General features: G+C 38.1%; 1 protein-coding gene across 1 annotated transcript; it reads right to left on the bottom strand.

The window, feature by feature from the left end:
* Positions 1 to 427: 427 nt before the first annotated feature.
* dhx33 (DEAH-box helicase 33) lies at positions 428 to 13,241 on the bottom strand. Its single transcript, XM_002932278.5, has 12 exons — positions 12,902 to 13,241; positions 9,819 to 9,979; positions 9,002 to 9,229; positions 8,112 to 8,282; positions 7,772 to 7,957; positions 7,411 to 7,522; positions 5,519 to 5,678; positions 4,781 to 4,869; positions 4,543 to 4,670; positions 3,322 to 3,525; positions 2,940 to 3,026; positions 428 to 2,640 (listed from the first exon to the last, which is right to left on the bottom strand). Exons 1-12 carry the CDS (start codon positions 13,101 to 13,103, stop codon positions 2,332 to 2,334), a joined length of 2,037 nt encoding a protein of 678 aa, XP_002932324.1. The 5' UTR covers positions 13,104 to 13,241; the 3' UTR covers positions 428 to 2,331.
* Positions 13,242 to 15,290: the final 2,049 nt, after the last annotated feature.

Genomic DNA, 15,290 nt, shown 5'->3' with positions numbered 1-15,290 from the left:
TAAGAGAGACTACTACATGGCAGTTTAGAAACCAGTACAATAAGCATCAGAATTTAATAATCAGCCCTGTAGCATCAGCTTATATGAAAGGCAACCCTCATTTTCTGCTTGATAATTTGCTACGACCCTTAAGCTCTGCTTCTCAACAACTGCTCGGAGCTCACTGAGCATGTGACAGACACTTTCCAAGATGGGGAGCTCCTGTGACAAGTTTGAGGTCCTGGATCATTGCCACTATTGAGATGCTCAAACTTTAGGCAATAATTTACATGCAGTGAAATTTGCAAAACACTGTTTAAAACATGTTTTCCTCTACTCACCACTGACTTTAACACGTATAATATTCTGTTTAATTACAGCAGTAATAGTTTTTTCAAAAGAAAAGTACAACCAACAAAATTAGACACCAAAATAAGCACAGATCACATTTTAGGTTGACAATTTTACTCCAGAGATTTACTTTCCAGAGATTTCTTATATTTATTCTCACAAATGAAATTTGACCATTCCTTTTATAAATATTTTGACCAACAAGAGTGCAAGAATAGAGCAATTTACAGAAAAATTATTCCTTTGCTATATAAAAATCTAAATATTGTAGAACTATATTACACTTCCCTTCCAGCCCTGAGAAATGACGTGCTTTTATTGTATGTTGTATCTAGAGCACATGCATTGCAATTTGCTATCTGAGCCAAAACAATCACCCAGTGTTAGGCAGACATTCAGCCAGTTATAATATATAATTATGATTTTGATAAAATAGGCTTAATAAGTCTTAAAAGTTTTTAAAACAATGGCCTCTAAAGCTATTTTGAAACTTTTAGGACCCCTTCTTGGAAGATATACACTACATCAGTATTTCTCAAACTGTGTAATAGCGTTGCTTTAAAGAAAAAATCATTTGGAAGGAAAACCTTTTCCCAGGGTGGCTCCGAATTATATCTGGCAGACAACTGTATAAGCCAATACTTCTTCTATCGTAGGAAGATATGCCATTTAAAAGGAACATGAAGATCCAACTTTGGTCAAGAATCCCTTCTGTATACATTACATACGAAAAGGCCTGAAAAGGTCAGTGCCAGTATGGTTAGACTACACTATACTTTTTGCTATCTATTGAAATTTAGGAACATGATTAGTATATCTTTAAAATGCTATCACAGTTTTCTCGTTCACCCTGTTCTGCCATTGTTCTTTATGATCTATAACCATTGCATTACACTGTTGGCAATACATAGCCAGCACTGTATTTTATAGTCGTCTAACAATACACCCAATGCAAGCCCCCCCACTATGAAATACCAGAACCTGGGTTACAGCGTATCATACGTGCTCTAAAAGAGAAATTTTACATATTTGCCAGAAATTATCCATGCGAATTGGTCATACTAGGATGTAAATCCTTCCACACTTGCACTGTTCTGGGGTCTCTTATACAGATCAGTGACTGCGCCACTTGAGTCACACACAGCTGCAAGTGATTGGAAACTACAAGAGCATCCACGCCATGATGGCAACAGCCTAAGAATAAGACTGCTAAACACGCTATATGTGCATATTGTGTAACATATATCAAGCTAATTTTACTAGAACACCAATAGCCATGTTCTTACTAATAATAACAACAACATTCTTAAATTTGTATGCATGAATATTAGTAGCATAAAAAGATACACAATACCAAACACAAGCTGGGTGGCTCCATTGGAATTTCCTTGCAAAAGTACATAAGATAAGGTTTGATAACTGTGTGTACAATTTAGCTGTCTTGAACAGAAAATAAATCTGACTTCATATGATACCAATAGATTGCAGAATGTAATTAATAGAAAGTGAATGTTCAGCAAATAAAAATGTTAAAATGTAACATAAATATGGTTCTGTACATGTCAGATAATAAAACAAAAATATAATAGGCACAATAAAAAAAAATTAAAAGTGGTTGAAAATTATTGGTTGAAATGTACTATTAGCTTTTCTGGAATATAAAAACATTAAGGCAAGTACACAAACAAAAATAAAATATGCTTGAGGTATAAGTGAGTGAATGTAGTAAAGATCATATTATAGCGTGAATATATATTATATATTGGCCATCTGTCCAACAATTCTTAATGTATTGTGTACATAATATATAATGTACCCTGCAGTAATAATTTTGAAGATTTTAAGAAAAGGATTCTCTTAAATAAAACCACCTTCACTACGACTGCAATGCAACTTTGAATTTACAGGTATACTACTGATGAGCTTGCTATTCGATGGTTTACCTATTCCTACAGTAACACCTGTAGCACTGAAGAGAACACATCAAAGAGTTACAAAGGTTTATTTTTTGGTAGTTCTTAACTTCCGTCTAAAATAATCTGGGGCAGCCTCAAAGAGCCAGTCTGCGTCCACAACACACAGGTCTCTCATGTAACACTTGGAGGTATGAAGCAGTTCATTGTAGACAACACAGGCTGGCTTGCAATGGAAGAGAATGGAAGAAGGGTGAATGGCAATGGGCTGGTGAGTGTCCACCGTAGTGTAAGTTCCATCTGGCTGCAGCTCAGCGGCATGCATAAACAAACCGTGAGCCAAGCACTGGCGGATGTTTCGTGTGTCTGTTCTCGAGGATTCCATTGGCATTGACAGCTATGCAAGAAAATAATAAGTGGATCTTAAAAGGAGGTTTGCTACAAGTATAGAAAGAAAAGTGCCTTCACAGTACCAACCCCCATATGTAATAATAAGACACTAAGATTGCCCAGGGGCACTAACCCCCTAGTAACAAATAAGATTGTTTTTAAACCAGTAAACATTACCCGCTAATTATTACATAAACCGTTTAGAGTCCAAAGCGGAGAAGCTATGGCTTGCAGTATAGCACTTTAGTGACTTACTTGGCTATATAACTTGCTGATAGTTTTGCTACGCAAAGTAAATGTACATACCTTTATACAGATGTCCCTTAGCTGGGAGCGCACCTCTAAAACCATAGTCATGTTTCTACCGTTGATGAAATTTTCTCTGCACCAATCCTAAAGATAAGCAAAGCACAGTTTATACTTGCCAAGGCTGCCATGCACAACAGACACACTATATTATCACTGCAATATAAGTAACATGACATTTTGTCCTACTGAACCCAATGGCAATCAGGGCCTGTTCTTTATTTCTAAATATATGCCCCATGCAATAACTAAAACTAGCATCCATCACTGTTACCCTTTATAAAAGTTTGGCTGCTTTAAAAAAAAAAAAAAAAGAAAAAGAAAAAAGGTATTTGAATAATTTCCCTTTATTTCCTATAAACAAACAAAAAAAAAGACTAACCTTGTTTTTTCCCAGGTTTTTGAATGCCCTGTAGATATTAAGCAAAGTGATGTGGTCACCCTCGCTAGAGATAAACTTCTTCCTGGCAGCTTGTACCTCATCACGTTTGGAAGCGGGGTTATGGAGTACGCTGTCCACTGACAGCAGAGAGACTATAGTCAGGATCTCTTCAGTACAGTGAAATTTTGGAGAAAGAAGGATGGTCTGAAACAAAAAATATAAATCCTAAGACTATCAGCAAGTAATGACATGAGTTTTCCATTGATACTGTAGAATTCACTGCAGGAAAATGCATTATGTATTATTAAATAAAGCAGCAATGTTACATGGACAATTCAACAAAGATAATGGCATAGCTCGCCTGAATATGCATGTAAGACACGTATTAATATGCAATAACAAATATATGTTTTATTTTCAACTGGCTGGTTTTTTTTTTCTGCCACGGCACATTCTAACTAGAAAATCAATCACATCAAAAACAGTTTACCAAAGCATCTTCCATGTATTTTTTATGGCCATTTGCAATCACAGGTATTGCACCACCATAAACCCTTCACCATTCTGCATTGCTCTGCCACCCTACTGACTTGCCCTCAATAGTCCTGCAGTACTTTTAGAACTACTGGAAACTCGGCGTTAGATAGAGTGTGTAAAGAGACAGATGAGAACTGAAGAGATCACACAGTTCCAGTTCACTGTAATTCTTTTACTGGCAGCCTTCTTATTAGTGCTTGGTGCTATGACAGCAGCACTCTGCTTTTACATAATCACTTTGTCACATTATCCTGCCATAAGTATTTAGAGATTGCTAACCATAAATCTCACAATGTGTACAAAGGTAATGGCACTTCAACCTTTCTTTGAAATGCTTCACTTAAAATTGTTTGCCTTGTTATCCCTAGTGACAATTTTCTGCCTCAGCACATCTGGCAGAGACATTTGCCTGGTCATGAACACATCAGACAGACCACTGTGCTTGCCCCAGAGTTCTTCTGGCCCTCCCAGCATAAGAGTGCTGAGCCTGCCTGCCCCTTCCAACTGAATAAATTGGTTCTGCACCATAAAAAAAAAGTATGTGCCATTCCTATCTGCTTTTTGCGGAAATTGTACAGCGACACACTGCTAGATGTCCACTAGTGCGCTATTTCAAAGTTTAAAGGGGAATTCAAGCATATTGACAAGATGTGTTAAAACAGCTTCATCAGTTTCCAATGTTACCTTTGAGAACTTAGGTTCCAAAGGAAATGCTGCCATCTTCTTTCCCAAAGGTGTAAGGACGATTTGATCCCCCTTCCTCTCCACAGCACCCAAGAGATGCAGCTGGTCAATTGCTGCTTGTATGGAATCTAATATAAATATATAAAAGAATAGGGAAATATTTGGTAACATATTTTTCTGAAAGCAACAGTTATAATGTATAATTGTTGATATGTAATCAGACTATGTATAATCTCACCTGGAGATGGCTTTGACATAAAGTCAAAAGTGTGAACATTTGGAACTCTAAGGACAAGAAGCTGCAGCATTACACTGGCTAAGTTACACCTGTAAACGCGCAAAATACACAAATAAGTAAGCAAACCAATTCAAAGGATTATATATTAGCTTAAATGATCAACTGCAGGTAGCCAATTTCTTGGGGCTTCTACCTCAGAAGCAAACTTGTGAATGTGCTAATAACAACTCCCCTATTACAAATTGCATTTTCTTGCTCAGGGATCTGATGCAGTGCCTACTTCACTTCTTGCCATACATTAAGAACTTTCTTTTTTGTTTTTCAAGGGATCAGTGAGTGACATTACATCACAACATGAAGTTGTAAAGGGGCAATATTGACAGATATAGTTGTGCCAATTTTATAATATATTTTAATAGGTAACTTACTAAGACATAAATTATCTGAGGCATAGAGGTGGGGCAGGCAATAATATATGATTGTTAGCTCAGATTTTTAATTACAATTACTGGAACTTTCCATTTAGCCCTTTCAAGATGTCACCTAATTAGCAATAGAAACCTCAGACTGCATGCTTTTCTTTCCAAGCTTTCAATTTTTATAGCACTGCCATTTGCATCACAGATGTGCTCTAAGGAAATATCAATATTTAAGAATTACAACTCCTTCTAGCTGTATCTGATAGCAAGACTATAATAAAAGTAATATTTTGATGGATTAATTATACAAAAATATTACCTTTGTATCTCTGGCACAGTCATTTCCTCAAATTTCTCAAACTCCTCCTCTTTGTAGAGACGATAGCATATTCCACTGTCCTCTCTCCCTGCTCGTCCAGTGCGCTGCCAGGCCTGAGCTTTTGACACCTTCTGCACTGCTAAAACCTCAAGACCACTTTCTACAGACACAAAAGTAGTCAAGAGAGTTGGGTTTAGCATTTATATGGATCATATGCAAAATTAATATGAACATAACTTGAATGTACAGCCCCAGTCCCAAAAGGATCAGTCAATAAATAACTGTAGCAATCTGCATTGCAGTTTAATAAGGGCCAAACGCCTTTATAACACAGACATAAGGAAATCAGTACAAGGCTTGGAGAGGCGATTTTCTCCTCTACCTGCAACAGGGCACATTAGAAAAGGGGAAAGGGTTACTTTCTTCAAAACAGCTTGTATTTCTATCCATGCTGCAATAAATATTATATGGTAAACTATGTAGTGTAGGCCCAGTAGCCAAGGCTTGCAAAAAGTGAAAACTTTTCTGAATATGGGGAAGGCATACCTAAGGTGGAGACATATATATGATAATATAATTAAATTAATGATATTATAAATGTATTATATTTATATTATATTATAATTCATTCATTATAAAGATATATAATTTTTGCTTATATTTTTGAGTGTAAAAAAAATAAAAAAAAAAGGCCCATAAACATCTTGGGAACTCTTGAATAAGGAAAGATTTTCATCCAAACAATGGTTTGGTTTTTTTTTCCATTAAAAAATAGAAAATAAAAAGGTAATTGCAATATGTAATAAATAAGATCTTAAATGTAGAGCAGTGAGGGGTTAAGCTAAATGTTTCAGAACACAACTTACTACAGCTTCTATATTTTTCCATTACTGTAAGCCATAAATAAAGAGTATCCCAGTGAAAAGTAATTAGGGAATTACAGCATCAGCTGTTCCAAATGCCATTTGTCTGAGGGTAAACATTAGCAAACAAGGGAAAGTTGTGCTCAGCACTGAATTTTTAACCATTAGGATGTGACCATAAATTCATACAAACGGCAACAAATGTCCTCTGCACTCACTCATTATCAATATATATAGAACATTAAGACATTCTGTGCATTAAGCTTCCAAGATATGATCTCCCCTTTAATCAAAACGGATTGTTTGTCCATATATTGCAATATACTTCAAGCTGGCCAACTATGTCAAAGTCATCCCAGCTCTGGCCAGTCCTATACTCACTTTATATCTAACTTGAACATCAGTAAGCAGACTGTTAAAGAACAAAAGTAATTTGCGGTACAGAAGTTTTTTTACTACAAATTATATTTTAGGTATTAGAAAAGATAATTTTATGTGATCTAAGGTTTTTGATTTAATTCTTCTTAGTATAGATATACTTCTTAGTACAGATATATATAGCTCGCTATCCTTGAGCAAGATTTTGTATTTACCTATACCTATGCCATGCTAAAGGCTAGTGCCACACAGGGCTAATTCTCGGCCTGCATAAAAACACAGGCCAAAAATCAGTCCCTATGCTGGCTCCAACCTGCTACCTTGCCTGCATCCCATAGCATTGTCTCCGCCCGCATGCAGACAGACACAAAGCATATCAGCTGAAAATGCTGAAGTCTTGTGCCTGCCTGCTCCCAACCAGAGACAATGCTCTTGGGTGCAGACAAGGTAGCAGACTGGTTCAAGCATAGGGACTGATTCTAGGCCTGCATTTTTTCGTGTGGCACTAGCCAAATTCTGAGTGGTTTTACTAGTGTTTGTTGATGCTTAAACAAAAAGTTCACAACAAAACTCATGTGCCTGACTATTTACTGCATAAGGATGTGCACTGAATAAAACATAGAAAAAAAAATGTACTGCACTATTGCACACCTGGGTTGTATTTCTTTGCTTTTACCATGCCCGTGTCTACCACATACTTGATTCCTGGTATTGTTATGGAAGTTTCCGCTATGTTGGTGGACAGTATAACCTTGCGTTGACCCTAAGAGACAGGGAACAAAGAAATTACATTAGGTTACATCCCTTACAACCAAGTACATGCACCTGAGAGGTCTCTAAAAATATATCACATAAAACAGCTCATATGCAAAACACTGCTTTATATAAATAACTATGTACTATGGTACTACTTTTTAATAGATCACTTATGATATAAACTGTTGGTTAAGTATTCATTATAATGGTATAGTTTTCCTTAAAGGGTTTGGAAATTTGGTGCTGTGAATCTCACCTTGGGTGCATTCTGGAACACTCGGAGCTGCTGTGAGTGAGGAAGAGATGCGTAAAGAGGCATAACTACCATCTTAGGGCAGTCATCTGGTAGGTGCTTGGATATATCACGACATGTTTTGGTCATTGCTTCAATTTCTTCCTGACCAGTGAGGAAAACTAAGATGTCATGAGAGGCCGGAACTTCCTTAAGTCAAATGTAAATAAATAATATGTTTTTAAGTGACTCAAAACAGCATTTTAAAATAACTGACAGAAATACAACATATCTATATAACCTTAGTGTTAATTTACCTATTATCTTTAAAAGGCACATCACAATATTAGAAGAAATTCTGTACCTGGTGGACCTGGAAAACTGTGACCAGGGCTGCTTGGAGGTAATCGCTTTGAGACTCTTTTGTGTAGAAGATCTGAATAGGATGCTGTCTTCCCTCCAAGTATAAAACTGGGGCCCCATTGAAGTACTCTGAGAACAGATCAACATCCATTGTGGCAGACATTATAATAATCTGTGAGGAGTATGCAAAACAATTATTAATATTGCATTACAGATTACCATCAAACAGCTCCAAAGTCATTGTGGCTAAACCTGTTTTGTCTTTATTATCCAAATTGGAATCTACTGACCCTCTCTTCTGGCAAAGAACAGAAATAAACAGAACTTTTCCTGCTTAACAAGAGGGGGCATAGAGGAAGACAAATCATAGATAAGGGGCAAGCATCTCATGGAAAACTGTATCAGGTGGGACATTTTTCAAGAGGGTAAGGATCAAGGAGGAATCTACAACAGTTTGTGCCCTTATGGGTTCTGATGGCTGCCTCATGAGGAACTAAACCAGGTTAAACTGTCAGCAGAACAAAAATATTACATTTGAGGAAGCATACATTCATCTTTACTGAAGTTACTTTACGTTACTGAACGTCACAGGAAAAGGCACATTTAATTAAACTACTGGGGAAGTTTTCCAGTAAATCCTGACTGGAAAACTACCCCAGCGTGCCTTAACAGAAAAATTGCCTCACATTAGCCTTAATGATGCCCCATTAGCACACAATTAAAGTGAATAATTAAATATGAGGCATTAAAGCTATGCTGCTACATCTGTGATGCTGTACAGTGTGTAAAACTGCCTATTGCCAGGTCCATTCGCCTACTGATGCTTTGTACTGCTTTGTAGATGAGCAAAATGGCTGCACCTGGGCCTAAAGGAATCACATCTTCACTTACCTTCAGAGGCTGCTTTTCTTGCTCCTTCCGCTTCTTCTGTGCAGATTTAACTACCCCAAACAAGACATCAGTGTGAATGGTCCTTTCATGAGCTTCATCCAGGATAACTACACTGTATTTGCGAAGAAGTGGGTCTCCAATTGCCTCACGAAGCAACATTCCATCAGTTAAGAATTTAATCTTTGTCTCTTCTGATGTGACATCCTCAAAACGTACAGTATAGCCTACCTACAATCAGAAATGCAGAAGAATTTAGTGCAGCCTCAGTGATATGAGTGGTCATATTGTTTCATGCACACCATCCAATGTTAATAAGAGCCAATGTGGGAATCTAAAATGCTAGACATACTGGGGCTAATTTACTAACAATAAGTACATCTGTATTGGTGCAGTTACCCAGGGCAACCAATCAGAAAGCAGTTTTGTTCAGCAAATTTCAAGTTAAAAGAACTGAGCAATGAATACCTGTATCACTCCAAAGCTTGCCATGAACACACACATGCTTAGAGCAGCAGAAGGGCAGTTGAAAAGTTTAAGGTTTAATAGACGCAGGAAATGTTCATTATCAAAAAGGTTCAAAATAACTTTATACACTGTTTATCTTTACAAGACCCATGTTATTTCTCACAGATACTTGCTGCAGAATTTCGCAATGGTACCAAGTTTATTGGTGGCGTTATGGCAGTATGCTTGTTGTACAGTAGTACACAGAATTATACATTTTATCTAAAACCATAAGAACTCTTGGGATAAGCATAAGGCTGTTCACAAGATAAGGCAAGGACAATTAAGAAAAAAAACTGGTACTGGAACCCACCAGTTTACTTAGTTCTGTTCTCCTTTCCTCTGATACTCTAGTTGCAAGCGATATGGCAGCCACCCTGCGGGGTTGAGTCACAGCGATTATACTCTGACGTCCTATGCTGGCTTCATAGAGGTACTGTGGAATCTGAGTTGTCTTTCCTGACCCTGTCTCTCCTGTGCAAAAACGAAAATCAAGAAACATTACCAAAAGACTAAACTGGCAAAAAATAGGGCAGTGTTTCTCAAACTATAAAGTGAATTGTTGTTGTCTTATTTCAAATAAGTGAGGTTTGGAAGCTAAACATGTGATAATGGCCCAGTACCAGATCTTTGTGTGGGTTTTGTATCATTATTTTTGCACTACATCTCACCAGCTGGGAATAATAGCCATTACGTGGTTGCTAGAGTCTACTGACCATAGCAAACAAGCAATGCTTTGAATTGTTAATCAAACCAACAAAACTGTAAATACAGTAGATCTGACTTCTTTTTCATCTCAGCAACTCTGTGTGTTAACTACCAACAAGTGGATCAGCCCAATAAAAGATTACAAGTTTAAGATCAAATCGGACTTTATAATATGGCATTGCTTACAGATAGCTATTATCATGTATTTATAAAGTGCTAACATATTTCGTGTGTGTATGCACTGAAGTTAAAAATTTACATACAAAGCAACAATAACTGATACAAGAGGTAAAGAAGGTCCTGCCCAAAAGTGTTTACAATCTAAAAGTTGGTTGTTGTAAGTGCCAATAAAGTGAACAAAAAGGTGGCCATAAACGTTAAGATACACTGGTTTGGCAAGGTTGCCAAAAGAGCAGATCTTTTTCCCCAATATCAGGCTAATTCCATGGCTAGGACCAATTTTATAAATGCAAAGCATTCACAGCATTTGTCCTTGAAAGTACAAAATATTTATTGTTTCATCAATTTGCCATCTACATCAACGCGTTTCGATCCATCTGGGAACGTCGTCAGGATGTAAAACAGAAAGTGAATCACATCTCTTAAGAACCCACACACCAAAGTGAACTACGCACACAAGTAGTTAAAGTGTAACATATTAGCAGAAACTTCTAAAAAAAATTATGTCCAAAGTGTTAAAGTTACAATGTAACATTGAAATTAATCAATATAAAAAGTAGCACTTCATAAAAATGCATCTGTGTCTATTATTGTATCAATCAAAACAAGTGCAAAATCTGCAACAAATTTTAAAAAAAAAGTTAATTACACCACACGTGTACCACATAAAGTGCACATGCTTAATAAAATATGCTAAAACACATGTTAATCATAAAACATAAGTAGCTAACATGTATCTACACCAACATATTCTCATAAATAAATCAATGCAAATGGTATTAAAGTGGACCTGTCACCCAGACATAAAAAGCTGTATAATAAAAGTCCTTTTCAAATTAAACATGAAACCCACTCATTTTTTTATTAACACATCCAAACCCATTATAAAAGCATTTAAAAATCCCAGCTGTCAATCATATATTGCCTGTCCCGCCTCTATGCCTTAGGCATAGGGGCAGGGCAGACAGTTACTTTCACTTTCAATTCAGAACTTCTTAGATGTTGCTGCTCTCCTCACATTCCCCCTCCCTCCTCACCATCTAATTGTGTAACCAGTGCATGAGTATGAGCATCAGGTCCCCCCATACAGGCACAGAAACAAGATTTTGGGGTGATACAAAGCTTGCCTTATAACAGTGTCCACAAAATGGCGACTGTCTACTTCCTGCAATTGTGAATTCCAAGGCTAAAGAAAATAAGATTAAAATAATTTATACAGTGTAAGTGAAGTTTATTTTACTTGACAAATACAATAGAAAAACAATTTGGAATTATTTCTTAAGGTGGCCATACACGGACCGATTTTTTACTTACAAACGACCGATTCCCGAACAATCCGATGCTATCGTTAAGTTATCGTATAGTTGGTGGTGTACGAACGATCGTCGGCCCACTAAACGAGCCGACATTATCGTCCCCAAAATCGATCGGCCAGGTTTAAAAATTTTGGTCGTTTAACGATAAAATCTGCCAGTTGGTGTGAGTGTCAGACATTTGTCTTTCAACGATTGTTCTCTGCGCATGTCACGATTGCCAGCAGCGGAAGTCAACGACATTCGATCGTACGTAGATGTACGATCGTACGTATTTTACGATAATGATGCGACGAAATCTTTCCCGAATTATCGTTGCCCGTGGATGGCATATCGTATGGGAACTCGATCGCCATACGATCGTTTGTCGATATAATCGTTCATTGCACAACGAGCGAAATCGCCTCGTGTATGGCCACCTTTAGGGTGACAGGTCCCCTTTAAGATTCAAACAATACCAATTGCGGAAACAACCACAAATAACTTCCATAAGTGTCTCATGTAGTAAACCCACTGACTAACAGACAATGATTATTGTAAAAGGGACAACTCATTATAATCAGGACATATATATATAGTTTTGTTTAATCTAGGTCTATCCATAGCAATGAGAGAAGCTCTAGATAAAAGCTGTCATATGATCACCCACCTGCTACCCTTAAACTACAACTACATCTATCTCCCAACAGCCTTTAGTTACATGCTAAAATATATACTGCTATAAAACACCTTCATAGGAGATCCAAAGTAACAGGTTTAGCATGAGAACCAGACTTATAAAGTTTATGGACATACTAGGGGGGCTTATTTTGAAAGAAACTGTGATTCTACAGGCAGCTGTAGATACAAATATGAATGATATTTCATTGGTTTCCATAGGTTACTGCCCAGATACAAATGTGTTCATAGATTAGCCCCAGATGTTTGGAATACCCCTGAAACTACCCTAGGGATGATTTAAAAGGCGTGTAACCTCTTTAGGAATTCAGGGAGGCCAACTGCATTTTGGGACGCAAATGGGGAAGTGGATTAGAACCCGGAAAGTAGAAAAACCTTCTCTATAGACTGGTACGCTGAGAAGCCCACTTAACTAACGATGGCTCAATTATTTATTTTTGCCCCATATTAAATATATGATCACATTCCCAGGCTGCCTTGGCTCACTGCAGCTCTGAACACTACTAGCATCACACACCTATGATCACTACACTGTCCAGCTTCCGAAGCTGCGCAATGATCTGAGACCGGGCCAGGTAGATAGGGAGACTCCGGCGCTGTTCCTCCACCGTCATTTTCTTAGGGCCACAATGAATCGCCGCCTGCATTTTGGGTTTGACCGGAGGGGAGCCCGGCTTAAACTTTTTAGCCGGGGGCTGTTTGTGGCCATGATGATTCATATTACCCGCCGGTAATCCGAACTCTTCTAGAACCGTAAGCGCTTCAGTAGCCCAGCATGTTCCTGGCGCACGAAAGAGACGTCATAGCTGTCCTCTGATACACGTGCTTCCTGTAGGAGAAGAAGCAATACCGGAAGTGCCTTATAGGTACTGCTTCACACGTAGGGCAGCCCTTCTGCTTTTCATTCAGTGGTCATGTTTACACTAGATGAACTGTATGGTGACATCATACAAATAACTTCGCAGTATGGTATAGGGAGTAATATTCTGAGACAATTTGCAATTGGTCTTCATTTTCTATTTGTAGGTTTTTAGTTATTTCAATTTTTTGTTCAGCAGCTGTCTAGTGTGGAGTTTCTGCAGTTATCTGGTTGGTAAGGGTCTAAATTACCTCATCAGGCAGGGAGTGGTTTCAAAGACTGGAATATGAATAGGAGAGGACCAGAATAGGAAATAAAGTTATTAAATGTTTCAATAACAGTAAAAGTGGTGCCTTTAAAAAAAAATTGTATTTTGGCTGCCGAGGTCAGGGACCCCCATTTGAAAGCTCTAGTTAGAAGAAGAAGGCAAATAATTGAAAAAAAAGCATAAATAATGAAGACCAATTGAAAAGTTGCTTAGAATTACCCATTCTATAACATACTAAAAGTTCTTTTAAAGGTGAACTGCCTCTTTAAGGGCTCTGGCACACGGGGAGATTAGTCGCCCGCGACAAAACTCCCTGTTCATGGGCGACTAATCTCCCCGAGTTGCCTTCCCCTGCCATCTCACCGGCGAACATGTAAGTCGCCGGTGGGATGGCACACGCGGCGGTGCGATTTCGGCAAATCGCTGAAACAGCCTCGCAAGGCGACTAATCTCCCCCGTGTGCCAGAGCCCTAAAGAAGCTTTTTTTTTCTATTTGCTTTCTGCTAAAGTTACATTTAGTAAAAATGAACATTTAATTGTTAAATCATTAATAATGTCAGGTTTCTATGGCACCATGGGAAGTTAAAGAACCATCTCGTGAAATCTGTTTTCAATAGGGGGCCTCTTTTGGACCAAGCTTATCCTGAAACGATCATTTAAAAATTGATTAGTCCATCATGGAAAACAACCGTTTCAACTTATATCGTCTACATGAAGCTAGACAATCTGGTAGCTGCCTGCCGTATCCTGCTAATGATTGGACAATGGGCAAATTTTATTGTAAAAGACGATTTTCTGACTGATGTCGGATCAAAGATCACTAGATGTGCAACTGGTGCCACTAACCTTATGATAATTTGACAGTTTTGTCGGATCACACTGAAATTGGTTGTTAAAGGAGAAAGAAAGGTAAAAACTAAGTAAGTTTTATCAGAAAGGTCTATGTAAATACAGTTATAAGCACTCACAGAAACGCTGCACAGAGTCCTCTATCAGAAGAAACACAGGATTTCTTGTCTCTTTTTTTTGTAAACATGATGTTTCAGTGTCTGACTTCCTCTCTCAGAAACATCCTAAATTCCCGGGGCCAGAGTCTGCGCAGTTCTCTCCCCTCTCCTGATCCACCTCCCTTAGTAATGTGTGATCTGAGCTATAACGGCTAGAGTAATGGTTTCTGCAGAATAAGTACACTGCTCAAAAAAATAAAGGGGACACAAAAATAAGATATCCTAGATCTGAATTAATAACATATTCTTATTAAATAGTTCATTCTTTACATAGTTCAATGTACTGACAACAAAATCACAAAAAAATATCAATGGAAATCAAATGTATCAACCCTTGGAGTCACACTCAAAATTAAAGTAGAAAAAAACACTACAGGCTGATCCAACTTTGATGCTATGCCCTTAAAACAAGTCAAAATGAGGCTCAGTAGTGTGTGTGGCCTCCATGTGCCTGTATGACCTCCCTACAATGCCTGGAATGGTCCTGATGAGGTGGCAGATGGTCTCCCGAGGGATCTCCTCCCAGACCTGGACTAAAGCATCCACCAACTCCTGGACAGTCTGTGGTACAACGTGGCGTTGGTGGATGGAGCGAGACATGATGTCCGAGATGTGCTCAATTGGATTCATGGCTGGGGAACGGACAGGCCAGTCCATAGCATCAATGCCTTCGTCTTGCAGGAACTGCTGACACTCCAGCCACATGAGGTCTAGCATTGTCTTGCATTAGGAGGAACCCAGGGCCAACCGCACCAGCATATGGGGTCTCACA

This window comes from Xenopus tropicalis, chromosome 2 (assembly GCF_000004195.4).
Source record: "Xenopus tropicalis strain Nigerian chromosome 2, UCB_Xtro_10.0, whole genome shotgun sequence".
NCBI lineage: Eukaryota > Metazoa > Chordata > Amphibia > Anura > Pipidae > Xenopus > Xenopus tropicalis.
This window is presented reverse-complemented; position numbering and strand designations above follow the sequence as displayed.

What these genes read in the sequence shown, in the direction of transcription:
- dhx33 (XM_002932278.5), bottom strand. Translation starts at nt 13,103, where the DNA reads ATGAATCATCATGGCCACAAACAGCCCCCGGCTAAAAAGTTTAAGCCG. An exon ending in AAGAAAAGCAGCCTCTGAAG is followed by an intron (nt 8,283 to 9,001) that starts GTAAGTGAAGAT and finishes TACTCCTCACAG; the next exon opens with ATTATTATAATGTCTGCCAC. An exon ending in AGCAAAGAAATACAACCCAG is followed by an intron (nt 5,679 to 7,410) that starts GTGTGCAATAGT and finishes TTGTGTCTGTAG; the next exon opens with AAAGTGGTCTTGAGGTTTTA.